The following is a 13,765-nucleotide window of genomic DNA, read 5'->3' on the forward strand; positions in this document are numbered from 1 at the left end:
TCATTTTTGACTAAGCTCTCAATTTCTCTTGACATCCAACATTCTTGAATCTTCCAATCCTTATTCTTCATTTTCACAGGAACACACTGGTCCTGAGTTCTAATCAACTGGATTTTAAGAGATCTCCATTTGCCAGATATGGATTTACTCTCAAACAATCACCTCCAATCTGCACTCCTCAGTTCCTGCCTAATATTGTGGTAGTTAGCCTTTCCCCAAATTAATACTTTCACCTGGAAATGACTTTTGTCTTTATCCATAAGTAACTTAAAACTTACAGAATTATGATCACTGTTCTCGAAATGCTCCCTCACTGAAACTTTGATTAACTGGCTGGGCTCATTCCTCAATACCAGGTCTGGTATGGCCTTCCCCAATTGGACTATTTACATATTGTTTCAAAATTCTGTCCTGAACATACCATAGCACTAAGCGAGTCCCAGTCAATACAGGAGAACTTAAAATCACCCACCAAAACAACCCTGTTGTTTTAACATATTACTTGAGAAGGTGGTGGTGAGCTGCCTGCTTAAACTGCTTGGAGTGTAGGGACATCTATAATGTGTTAGAAAGGCAGTTCCAGGTTTTTGACCCAATGCTCTTGAAAGAGCAGTGATATATTTGCAAAGCATCACGGTGAGTAACTTGGAGGGGGACTACAAGTGGTGGCGCAGCGAGGATGCTGCTGCACTTGTCCTTCGAGTTGCTAGAAATTGTGGGTATTGAAGATAAACTCGGTGAGTTGCTGCAGCGCATCTTGTAGATGGTGTACACTGCTGCCACTGTGTATTTGTGGTGGAGGGATGGAGGAGTAAACGCTTACGTAGCGGCACTGCATGAGCGGGATGTTTTGTACTGGACACAGTCAAGCTTGAGTGCTGTAGAGCTGTCCTCATCCAGGCAAGTGGAGTATATTCCAACATATTCCTGACTTGTGTCGTGTACATGGTGGACAGGCATAGGGGAGACAGGAGCTTAGTTACTCGCTGCAGAATGTTTTAAGGATGTGTGAGCATGTAAAATAACAACAGTCTCCAAGTGGCATAGTTTTCCCATGCCAGATAATCATACGGATGTCTTGGTTTCTTCCATTTTTCACACACTCTCCTCTGCAGTGGCTGTGATGAGATCAGCCACGTGGACCTCATAGAATATGAGCTCCCTGATTGGGGCTGTCAATCTGGTCCAATCAGGGAGCTCTGGCTGGCATATTTGCCACCAAAGGAAGCGTAAAACCCGCACTCACACCACCCCCTCCGCCTCCCCACCCCACCCCCTCCTCTACCTCCGTTCAAGGCCCCAAAGGATCTTTTAACATCCAGCAGATTTTTCTGCACATCCACCCACCACATCTACCATGTCCTTTGCTCCCGATGTGGTTCTCCTGTACACTGGGGAGAGGGGACGCCAACTCACGTTTCAGGGAACATCTCTGGGACACATGCACTAAATAACCCTATTGTACTGTGGCCGACCATTTCAACAACCTCCCATCCCCACTCTCCCAAGGAGGTGCTGGTCCTCGGCCTCCTCCAAGTCAGATCTAAGCCACCTGCCACCTAGAGGAAGAATGCCTCACCTTCTGTTCTGGAACCCTTCAAGCACACGACACCAACACTGACTTCACCAGTTTCCAAATCTCCCCACCTCCCCCCGCTTCATTCTAGATCCAACTTTCCAACTCGGCACCGCCTTCTTGACTTATCCTACCTGCCCATCTTCCTTCCACCTATCCGCTCCACCCTCTCCACTGACCTATCACAATCACTGCCCCCACCTGCATCCACCTATTACCTTCCCAGCTACCTCTCCCTGCCCCACCCCTACCCCCCCATTTATGTTTCATACCCCTTCCCCCTCCAGAGAGAAATGTCTACTCTCCTGCTCCTCGGACGCTGCCTGACCTGCTGTGCTTTTCCAGCACCATCTTTTTCAACTCTGACATATAGAAAGGGGAGTGTCAGAATTGCTGACACTCTGGTAGCTGACTCTGAGAGAGACAATACTAAAGTCAAGGACTTCTCATGTGTAAATAAAAGGTGACTTATGCCAGATACCAGGGACGTGAGCACAACAATCTAACTTGACATAACTGCACAATACTGAGGGACTGCTACACTGTCAACAGTGCTGTCTTTCAGATGAGATATTAAACTGGGGCACTGTCTCCCCGATCAGGTAAATGTAAAAGACCTAGGGGTATACTTTGAAGAACAGTGGGAAAGGTAATCCTTGGTGGTCAATGTTCTCTCTGAATTTCACAGCAACCTGACAGCTCCAGCACAACTTGGCACCTTAAAGGTGCTTATGTGTACCACTGTGGAAAGAAAGGGAAAGCAAGTCTTGAATTTCAACAAAATCACCCACACTTACAAAGAAGTGAAAAGCCACTTTGCTGATGTGTCCTGGCCAATATTTATATCATGCAATTAACATCCCTAAAAAAGTAAAGGAGTGTCTGGCAATTGTTTTTGTGAGCTTGCTTGTGTGGTTGCCATGTTCCCAAGGTTACAACAGTGGCTACAAAGTACTTCACTGGCTGTGAGTGCTTTGAGACATCCTAAGGTTGTGCATGGTGCTAAATCAATTAAAGACCTCCCTTCTGTGGAGTCTATGTTCTACCTGCATGCAATTGCAAGAAGTTTAAAAGTCATAACACACAGGATATAAAGGTGTGAACTTAAGGGACAATTTATTACTGCTTTACTCTTTTTAGAACTTCTGTCAAGGGGTTTGTGTGCAACAAGCTAAATTAGATATATTGCCCATCCTTAATTACCCTTGAAAAAGTGATGATGAGCTGCCTTCCTGAACTGCTGCAATCCTCGGAGTGTAAGTACACAGCGATTTGATGAAGGGAGTTCCAGGATTTGCCAGTTAAAGAGCAGCAATATATTTCCAAAAACAGGATGGCATGTGGCTTGGAGCTGGCGGCGTTCCCAAGTGGTAGAAATTGTTGGTTTGGAAGCTGTTGTTGAAAGAGCCCTGCTGGGTTACTGCAGTGCATCTTGTAGATGTTACACACCGTTGCTACTGTGTGTTGGTATTGAAGATTGGAGGTTGAAGATAGCAGATGGGGTGCTAAACAAAGGGGCTGCATTGTTCTTAAGGGCATTGAACTTCTTGAGTGTTGTTGGAGCTGCACTCACACAGGCAAGTGGAGAATATCTCATCACATTTCTGTATTGTGCCTTTGTAGATGGTGGACAGGCATGGGGGAGTAAGGTGGTGAGTTACTCACAGCCTCTGACCAGCTCTAGTAGCCACAGTATTTATATGACTGGTCCTGTTCAGTTTCTAGTAAATGGTAGCACCAAAATGTTGATAGTGAGATTCAGCAATGGTAATAGCATTGAATGTCAATGGAAGAGGGATCAGGTCTTGTGACAAGCAAAATCAAAGTGTCTCACCAATCTCTCTGGCTCTGCAGTACTTGGGCTCATTATCTCCTCCACATAGTTGGCAGGGAACCAGAGCTGTCGTTTACCTCCATAGTCTCCTTTCCACCTGAAAAATACATTGGGAAGACATCAATCACTGTACAGAGCAGAGGCAACAGTAGTCATATAGTAGCAGTGATATAAAATTGAGGCAGGTAGATATGGGGGCAGTGGGATATTTTGGAACAGATACAAACTGATAGTGTCAGGATACAGGTTGAAACTTTGGTTTGATGTTTGCGTTAAGGACTTTCTAACTGTCTCCTAGATAGCTTTGTTACTTTCTCCTTTTGTGGAGTAAACTTCTATCCTGTTTTAGAGTCATAGAGATGTACAGCATGGAAACAGGCCCTTCAGTCCAACTCGTGAGCAGATATCCTACCCTAACCCAAAAGTGTCTCTGCAGCCTTGTGTAAATATGCTTCAGTGACTAAACACCACATTACCAAGTGTAAGAAGTACATATGGCCTGGATCAAATATCATTGACTAAGTATGAATTGTGTCGCATTTTAGAGTGAATCCCACGACCAGGTCTGGTGGGACTTCTCATCATCTCTTACTAAACACACCTTATAAACTACCTACGGCATCCTTCATGTCCTATTCCAGACCCATCTTACCATGCTTTGGTCCCAAAACAAATCACCATTCCAGCTGATGACTGCCAAAAGACTGGCATCCCATTTCCCTGTGCCATCTTTAAAATGCCATTGTGCCCTGGACAAGAACTGACATTCCGAAGTTTTCCCGCTTGGTCAAGGAACTCTATAGAAGGTGTCTGGGAAGAGGAAGACGGCACTATGATTCTATGACAGGGACCTGGAGGTCCTGCTGGGAGGGAGTGGGGAAGGCCGCAAGAGAGAGAAGTCCTCTTTCCAGAGGACCATCAGAGGAAGCTGTGCCACCAGAAACGAAAGTCTGAGCCAGTGGGCAAAAGCTTGTCAGATGGAATATAATGTGGGAAAATGTGAGGCTGTGCACTTTGGTAGCAAGAAGAGAAGAGCTGAATATTATCAAAATGGGGGAAGACTGCAGGAAGCAGTAGCAAAGAGAGATTTGAGGGTCCTTGTGCATTAATCACATGAAGCAAGCATACTTCAGTGGGTAATGGGGAAGGGAAATGGACTGTTGGTCTTTATTACAAAGGAGTATGAAATACAAAGGTAGGGAGGTCTTGATAAATTATACTAGGCACTAGTCAGAACATTCCTTAGATAAGGGAACTGAAGGTAAGATAAATTGGCATTCGGGTCAGTCCAGAGAAGGTTCACTAGGTTCAGTCTGAGTACAGAGGGCTTTTCTTTAGAAGGGGTAGAGTAGGTTGGGCCTGTACTCTTGGGAGGTTAGAAGCTTGAGAGGTGGCATTAGTGACACATACAAGACGTTACGGCATTTGACAGAGTAGATGCTGAGAGGTTGTGTCCCTTTGTAGGTAAATCTAGGTCCAGAGGCATAACCTAAGAGTTAAGGGCTGCACATTTAAGACCGATGAGGAGGAATTTCTTCTCTCAGAGGGTCGTCAAACTCTTTACCACAGACAGCTGTAGAGGTGGCGTTGTTAAGTATATTCAAGGCTAGGATCGACAGAATTTAATCAGTAAGGGAATCAAGGGTTGGAGGGAAAAGGCAGTGGAATGGAATTGAGAATTATCAGACCAGCCAAGACCTCACTGAAAGGCTGGGCAGACCCGATGGGCCAAATGCTCTACTTCAGCTCTTACATCTTACAGTCTCGGATAGCAATAGGGCATGAGGTGATTATCTAAATAGAAACAACATGCAGGATTATGGCGAAAAGGACGGATATTGGCACTAAATTAAAATGTTCAAAGAACTGCAGCAGACAAGATGGGCTGAATGGCCTCTCCTGCGCTGTAATAATTCTATGATTTTAGCAGCCTGACCGAGGTCACCACCCAGCTCAGTGTCGTCTCTGCAGTACAGAGGACCAGCAGTGCCCTAGGAATGTCAGTGACGTTCTCCACTGCATCACCATAAGTGCCAATTCTTCTCTCCAATACCTCACACCCACTCTGTCCCTGCTATTGCAACCACTCCTATCAAGGATCATACTCTATCACTCAAGTTTCTTGGAGTGACAATAACCGCCAATCTGTCCTAGACTTCCCATGGAGATGCCTCGGTCAAGAAGGCATAACAATGCCTCTTCTTCCTCAGGTGGCTCAGGAAATTTGGCCTGTCCATAAGGACCCTCACCAACTTCTACAGATGCACCACTGGGAGCATACTGTCCGAGTGCATAACGGCCTGGTACGGGAACTGCTCTGTCCAGGACTGCAAGTAGCTACAGAAGGTTATGTGCACAGCCCAGACCATCACGGAAACCAACCTCCCATCCATGGACTCAATTTACACAGCTCGCTGCTGCAGAAAGGCTGCCATCATCATCAAAGACCCACCACACCCCAGTAATGATCTCCTACAACCTCTTCTGTCAGGCAAAAGATACAAGAGCCTGGACACAGGCACCAACAGGTTCAAGAACAGCTTCTGCCTGGCCGTTATTAGACTGGTGAGTGGACTCTCTAGCCTCAAATCATGCTGATCTTCCTAACGTTGATCTTGTCTAGTTGCACACCCTGTGTAATGTAACCTGTATGCCTCTAAGTGTTTTTGATCTGTATATCCTTGGTTACTCTGATCTACCTGTACCGCTCGTAAACAAAACTTTTCACTGTCCTTTGGTGCACAGGGCAATAGGTCAATCGATCACTCTGTTGCTTGCAACATCTTCCTTTGCTTGCTGCCAAACCCCAGCACCACTAACCCTGCCAAGCCTGTGTGCAGCCTCTTCACTTGTTTGGGACACCTCACCACCTCCCGAGGAGGACCCACTAGAGTGGGTGAAGAGCTGGAGTCACCAGGTACCTGTTTGCATTTCGATGTTAAGATTTCTCATTGTTTAGCTTGTTTTGGTGCATTTGGTAAGCTGCATATTAATGAGGCGAGTTAGGCCTTTAACAAGGTGTTTAATAAGCAATAACCCGCCTTAATTTGCAACTTGCCACTGTTGAGCGAGAAACCCAACTCACCGCTTGGCAGAGCATAAAGGATGGAGCGGGTTGCTCCTAACGTCAAGATGAGCCTCGGCGGACTGTTTTTCTGATTCTGCCATAGCCCTTGTCACTCGGATTCTGCTCTTTATCTCACAAATAAGGTTACACACTGGCATCTGACTTGTCCAGGATTACCATCCGTTGGGATCAAAACACAATGACTACTGGCCCCTGCCAGTGCTGCCCACATCCAGTGAAATGTTGAATAAAGAGCAATGGGCTGAGGGAAGCCTTGAGCCTGTCTATACTAAAGTGACACTGGTGGTGCGGGGAGCGGAGAAGTTGGAGTTTGGCATTGTACGTGTAGCAATTAGAAGAATATTGTCCCTTAAGTTTGACTTTTAATGAATAACGAAAGAAAAAAAGGAGTCCTCTTTGAATTCCCAGGGCTATGAGAGGAAGGTTCTAATTAGGGATTCTTTGCAGTGGTATTGAGGTATTCTTAATGTAAGAAGGAAAGTGCTACATCAGCAAAAAAAAACCTCACAGCTGTTTAAGTTACTAAAGGGAAGAGATGTAGATGTAAACCAGCAGTTTATTAGAATTTAGTAATAAATGTGGATAAAACAATACAAAATTAAACACTGCAATTGCTGGAAATCTAAAACAAATGGAGAAAACATTTGGGAAGGAGTAACAGAGTTAAGTTTCAGGTTGATGATCCTTTGTCTTAACTAAAGAGATTTGTGCTGAAAAATCATTGACCTGAAACACTAACTCTCTTCCTCTCCTTACAGACACCTCCTGAACTGCTGAGCGTTTCCAGCATTCCTGATGGTGAAAGGAACTAAACCATTGAAGGAATGTTCATGGAATGAGATTCAACAGAATCAGCCTTCCTAAACATACCCATGATTACCTAAAAGAAAAAAAAATATAGAACTATAATATAAAGATATAGAACTAATCTATTGATCTCAGTTTTGAAATGTTCCACCTCAATGGCCAGAGTTTCAGGAGGCAATATCCTAGTGGTATTATCATGAGACTTTTAATGCAGGGGACCTGGGTTTGAATCCTGCCATGGCAAGTGGTGGAATTGAATTCAATTCTAAAAATAATCTGGAATTAAGTGTTGCTGATTGTCAGAACGTTACGTTGAGGTTGTATGGGACACTGATGAGGCCTCTTCTGGGAATGCTGTGTCCAGTTCTGGTCACCCTGTTATAGGAAGGATATTATTAAGCTGGAGAAGGTTTAGAAAAGATTTACCAGGACCTTACTGGGAATGGATGGTTTGAATTCTAAGGACAGGCTGGATAGGCTGGGACGTTTTTCACTGGAGCATTGGAGGTTGAGGGGTGACCTCATAGAGGTTTATAAAATCATGAGGGGTTAGATAACGTGAAAACAGGTATCTTTTCTCTAGGGCGGGGAATTTCAAGACTAGGTGGCATATTTTTAAGGTAAGAGGAGAAAGATTTTTAAAAAACATTAACAGGCATTTTCTTTACATAGAGAGTTGTTTGTGTGTGGAATGAACTTCCAGAGGAAGTGGTGGATGCGGATACAGTTATGCTGTTTACAAGACATGTAGATAAGAACATGAATAAGAAACATTTGAAGGGATATGGGCGAAGCGCAGGCAAGTGGGACTAGTTTAGTTTGGGATTATGGTCAGCATGGACTAGTTGGACTGAAGGGTCTGTTTCCGTGCTGTATGACCCTATAAAAACACATCTGATTCAATACGTCCTTTAGGGAACGAAATTGCCATCCTTCCCTGGTCTGGCCTCCATGTGACTCCAGACCCACAGCAATGTGGTTGACTCTTAACTGCCCTCTGGGCAATTAGAGATGGGCAATAAATGCTGCCTAGCTAGTAATACCAACATCCCGTGAATGAATTTTTTAAACATTCATTACTGTTTGTGGAAGGCACGTTTCCTTACTTTTCTCAGGAAAGGCCAAATTCCAATGTTAAGATTCCAGCCCCTCGTTCAAGATTGCTTTACTGGAGGAAATAGTTTCTCTTTATCAACCCCTTTAACCATCATAAATACCAAATTCATTTTACACCTAACCCTTCTATATTCAAGGAAATCCAAACCAATGGTTCAATTTGATGAAGGACAATTACTAGGCCTTAATGTAGTTGAGATGAAGTTTTCCATGTATATGTCTTGAACTTACCATCCTCCTTCTTGTTTGTCCACATTCTGAATGATGGAGTGTTTGCAGAAGGAGAGCTCATCATCCCGCTGTGCCTTATAATCATACATCGCCTTGACTGTACACTGTAACACAAAAGCAGTGAGGACCCACATTATAAATACAGACCACAGGCAGGCTAGACATGTCTGTAATATACATAACTAAAAGAGGCTGCAACATGATTGTAGTGAGATCCTTCTCCTGTGCACAGACATTAATCAGAAAGATTGAGTACATTGATCAATTCTAATTTTTGACTCAATCCTATTACACACCATATCTGTACCAACATTGTCCATTGAGGAAGTAACCTGGAGCAAGGCAAAGGAGTTTTGAAAGTTAATTCAGCACCTTTACCAATGACTGTCTAGAAGCTCATATTTCTGGAAATAAGATCTATTAGATTGGGATGATGAGATATAAGTCTCAATATCTAAGTTACTGATGATATAATGTCAATTGTTCCCAGCATGTGGTGCCATAACCAGCTTCTACACTGAAATGATTACACTCTATTACATTTAGAATGTACAGCTAAATACAGGCTATTCAGCCCAATCGGTCCATGTTCTACAAACACTGCTGCCCAGCCTTATTCATCCCAATTAGCATCACCTTCTACTCCTTTCTGCCTTCTGTGTTTAAATCCCGTTAAATGCACTTATCCCAAAATTAGAAGTTTAGGAGATAACACGGTCAATTTTTTTTCAAAACATTAAGGGTGACATTGAGGGTGAAGAGAGAAACTGTTTCGGATGGGACTGTCCTGTGAAGAGAGATTGGGAAAACTGGGCTGCAGTCTTGTCTACAGCCCTTTCCGTCCACAGAACTTACTCTCTGTGATCATGATAGCCAAGGGATGTTTGTTTTCAAACATTTACAACGCAAGCTTCCTACATTTCCGGCACAGCTAGGATGGACTGAATTGTCTTCCTCTGTGTTGTATTGTTTTATAGTTTGTTGAAGAATATTTTATAATTTGTGTTCTTGTATAAACAGTAATCTGTCAAACTGGCCAGTAGATGGTGCTGCACCACTGCACCCAACCTCTAATCCTATTTCTCTGCTGCTGCTGAGCTAGCATCATATTGTATGATTAGAGACCGATAGATTTCTGATTACCAGTGGTACATAGGGTAGGTAAAAAGCAGTGAAGTTTCTGATCAGCCTTGATCCTACTGAATGGCAGAGCAGTCTGATTGTCATTTTGGATTCGAAACGTTAACTTTACTTCTCCCCACAGATGCTCCCAGATTCTGGTGATTCCTTCTGTTCCATTTTTTTCTAAAAACTTTGTGTTTTATTTCATATGAAAGAGGAGCTGCAGTAGGCCAGTTGATCCATCGAGACTGCTCTGTCAGTCAACAAAATCACAGCTGATCTGATTATGGCCTTAACTTGCTCACCTCTATAACTCTGAACTCTCTTGTCAGTCCAAAATATGTCCAAATCAGCCTTGAATGTACAGAGGAACCTCAATTATCCAAATATCAGATTAACCGAAGGAGATCTCGAGGCCCCAATAGCAACATTACATCAAAGACGTGTTTCCAACAGTGATCGTGAGTTTTGTTTACAGTGATTAAACAGGCACTGTCTCCAAATGACTGACCACCCATCCTCTCTCTCCCTACACTTTCCCTGGAGTTCTACACAGGCATGTAGAACTGAACTCCCCTTCCCCATATAATCTCTCCAACATTGTCCTGCACAGGGCAAAGGTGGAACCTGAGAAAACGTTGCAGTAAAAAGGTGTCTGCGTGTGTGTGTGTGGCTGTGTGGTCTACTGAGAGAGGGAGAGAGGGAGAGAGGGAGAGAGAGAAAGAGAATTTAGAAAACATGGCAGCAGAGATGAAGAGAGAGGGAAAGGAGAGATGGACAAAAAGGATATAGGAGATAGAAACTGAGAAGGGTGATGGAGAGAAATGGGAAAAACATGTTGCGCAGACAGAAAAAAATGCAGAGTATGATAAAGATTCATCATCTAGATTACTATTTGGAAACCTGGATCTTCTATTCCTGATGAAGGGCTTTTGCCCGAAACGTCAATTTTCCTGCTGCTCAGATGCTGCCTGACCTGCTGTGCTTTTCCAGCACCGCTCTGATCTAGATTCTAAAGTGAAATAACAATGTATGACTTCAAGCACGATTTAAATTTCTGTGCTATGTGCGTTAAGGGAGTATACATAGATTTCTCTTCATTCTTGAATTCTGAGAGTAATGTGGGCTGTCTGGAAACTTAAGGTGAACAGTTCAATACTGGAGTAAAAAAGGGTGAAAAAAAATCATAGAAAGACAGAAACATCGAGAAAGTCAGTTAGTCTTGCATCTGTGGGTGGCAGACATTGGAGGATGTAGTGCAAAACGAGTAAGACAGCTGGTTGGAAAATTGCTTGAAGCTGAGTGAAAAGAAAATGCATGTATTTGCTCAGATGTCAGTGAGAAGCTTCAGAAACCATTTACAGTTGTGCCAACTCAATAAAGACCTTCAGAGTGGAAACGGGGGACCTTTGACTGAGGTTTGATTGTTGGGTAAAGTTTTACTGAAGGTGAAAAGGTTGATGTTTTTTGATATCTGTAATGGATTTGCTGCAAATAATTTTTTTAATGGTATGACATAGTTTGTGGGTTTTTTTCCCTTTTATATTATAAGCTTTTATAAACTCCATTTCTCAGGAGCGGCGAGGAGAGATGGAGAGAGGCTGCCGGAAAGGTAAATCGCTGCTTTAAAAACATATCTCATGAACAGGCATAGCGCACGCTGAGCAGGACTGCTAAGTAAGTGAAGTAATTATATTCGGTGCGGTTGGGTTACCTGTAACACTACTTAGGTAACGTCTCCCACCCGTCCTCTTCCTCTAACCAAAACAAAGGTTCTGTGCGCCAGATTGGTAAGGTAACAAGATTTTTAAAATTCTTTATTTTTCAACAGTCTCTTTGGAAATTTAGAATAGTGGGAATGGCGGTTAGGACAATTGAATGTTCCTCCTGCAGAATGTGGGAGGCAAGGATCATCGCTAGTGTCCCTGCTCACAGCATCTGCGTAAGGTATACCCAATTCCAGCTCCTCAAAAAGTGCGTGAGGGAACTGGAGCTGGAGCTGGATGAACTTCAGATCATTCGGGAGGCAGAAGGGGTTATTGAGAGGAGTTACAGGGAGGTAATCCCAGCTCAGGTACAAGAAAAAGGCAGATGGGTTACAGTCAGGGGACGGAAAGGGAACCGGGAGGCAGTGCAGGGATTCGCTATGGCCGTTCCCCTCAGTAACAAGTACACTGTTTTGGATACTGTTGTGGGGAACAACTTACCGGGGTAAGATATGGGGTACAGGTCTCTGTCCCTCTTGCTCAAAAGGGAAGGGGAGAGAGGAGCAGAGCATTAGTCATTGGGGACTCCATAGTTAGGGGACAGATAAGACGTTCTGTGGGAATGAGAGAGACTCACAGTTGGTGTGTTGCCCCCCAGGTGCCAGTGCTCGTGATGTCTCGGATCATATTTTCCGAATCCTTGAAGGGGAGCAGCCCCAAGTCATGGTTCACATAGGCAGTAATGACATAAGTAGGAAAAGGGAAGGGATTTAAGGCAGAAATTCAGGGAGCTCGGGTGGAAGCTTGGAGCTAGAACAAACAGGGTTGTTATCTCTGGTTGGTTGCCCATGCCAAATGCTAGCGAGGTGAGGAATAGGGAGAGAGAGGAGTTGAACACATGGCTACATGGGTGGTGCAGGAGGGAGGGTTTCTGATAACCAGATAATTGGGGCTCTTTCTGGGGTAGATGGGACCTCTACAAACAGGATGGTCTACACTTGAACCAGAGGGGTACCAATATCCTTGGGCAGGACATTTGCTAATGCTCTTCAGGAGGGTTCAAACTAATTTGGGAGAAGATTTGTAGCTCGGGTGTTCGTTGTTGTGGTTCTGTTCGCTGAGCTGGGAATTTGTGTTGCAGACGTTTCGTCCCCTGTCTAGGTGACATTCTCAGTGCTTGGGAGCCTCCTGTGAAGCGCTTCTGTGATGTTTCCTTAGTAGCCACACATGCAGATGACAAGCAACATGAGTTCGACTGGGACAACACTACTATTATAGGACAAGCCAAACAGAGAACAGCCAGGGAATTCCTAAAGGCATGGTACTCATCCACAGATTCAATCAATAAGCACATCAACCTGGACCCAATATACCGGCCACTGCAGCGGACAGCTGGAACTGACAACCGGAAGCGGCAGAGACAAACCACTATAAATACCGGAGGAAACATCACAGAAGGTTTAACCTAATGCAGCAGGGGGATGGGAACATAAATTGTAAATCCAGTGTCCAGGGGGTGAGGTCAAAAATATGGTTTCAAGGTTGCAAGAGTGCACCGGCAAGCAAGAAGGTGGTTTGAAGTGCGTCTACTTCAATGCCAGGAGTATCCAGAATAAGGTAGATGAACCTGCAGCATGGGTTGATACCTGGGACTTCAATGTTGTGGCTATTTTTGAGACATGGATAGAGCAGGAACAGGAATGGTTGTTGCAGGTTCCGAGATTTAGATGTTTCAGTAAGAACAGAGAAGATGGTAAAAGAGGGGGAGGTGTGGCATTGTCAGTCAAGGACAGTATTACAGCTGCAGATAGGACACTTGAGGACTCATCTACTGAGGTAGTATGAGCTGAGGTTTGAAACAAGAAAGGAGAGGTCACCCTGTTGGGAATTGTCTATAGGCCTCCAAATAATTCCAGAGATGTAGAGGAAAGGATTGCAAAGATGATTCTGGATAGGAGGGAGAGTGACAGGGTAGTTGTAACGGGTGACTTTAACTTTCCAAATACTTGTATTGACTGAGAATACTATAATTCAAGTACTTTAGATGGGTCAGTTTTTGTCCAATGTGTGCAGGAGTCCTTCCTGACACAGCATGTAGACAGGCCAACAAGGGGCGAGGCCACTTTGGATTTGGTACTGGGTAATGAACCCAGCCAGGTGTTAGACTTGGAGGTAGATGAGCACTTTGATGATAGCGGCCACAATTCAGTTACGTTAACTTTAGCAATGGAAAGGGGTAGGTATATACTGCAGGACAAGAGTTACAACTGGGGAAGGGCAATCAA

General features: G+C 44.2%; 1 protein-coding gene across 1 annotated transcript in view; it reads right to left on the bottom strand.

The window, feature by feature from the left end:
* The window catches only part of plcg1 (phospholipase C, gamma 1), a 168,418-nt gene that overhangs the window by 27,113 nt on the left and 127,540 nt on the right, over positions 1-13,765 (bottom strand). Inside the window, exons 21-22 of the mRNA XM_072556339.1 lie at positions 8,653-8,756; positions 3,411-3,507 (exon numbers count right to left, since the gene is read on the bottom strand). Of these exons, the coding sequence (XP_072412440.1) occupies positions 3,411-3,507; positions 8,653-8,756 (201 nt within the window). The remainder of the gene's footprint in view (positions 1-3,410; positions 3,508-8,652; positions 8,757-13,765) is intronic.

This window comes from Chiloscyllium punctatum, chromosome 37 (genome assembly GCF_047496795.1).
Source record: "Chiloscyllium punctatum isolate Juve2018m chromosome 37, sChiPun1.3, whole genome shotgun sequence".
In the NCBI taxonomy this organism is placed as follows: domain Eukaryota; kingdom Metazoa; phylum Chordata; class Chondrichthyes; order Orectolobiformes; family Hemiscylliidae; genus Chiloscyllium; species Chiloscyllium punctatum.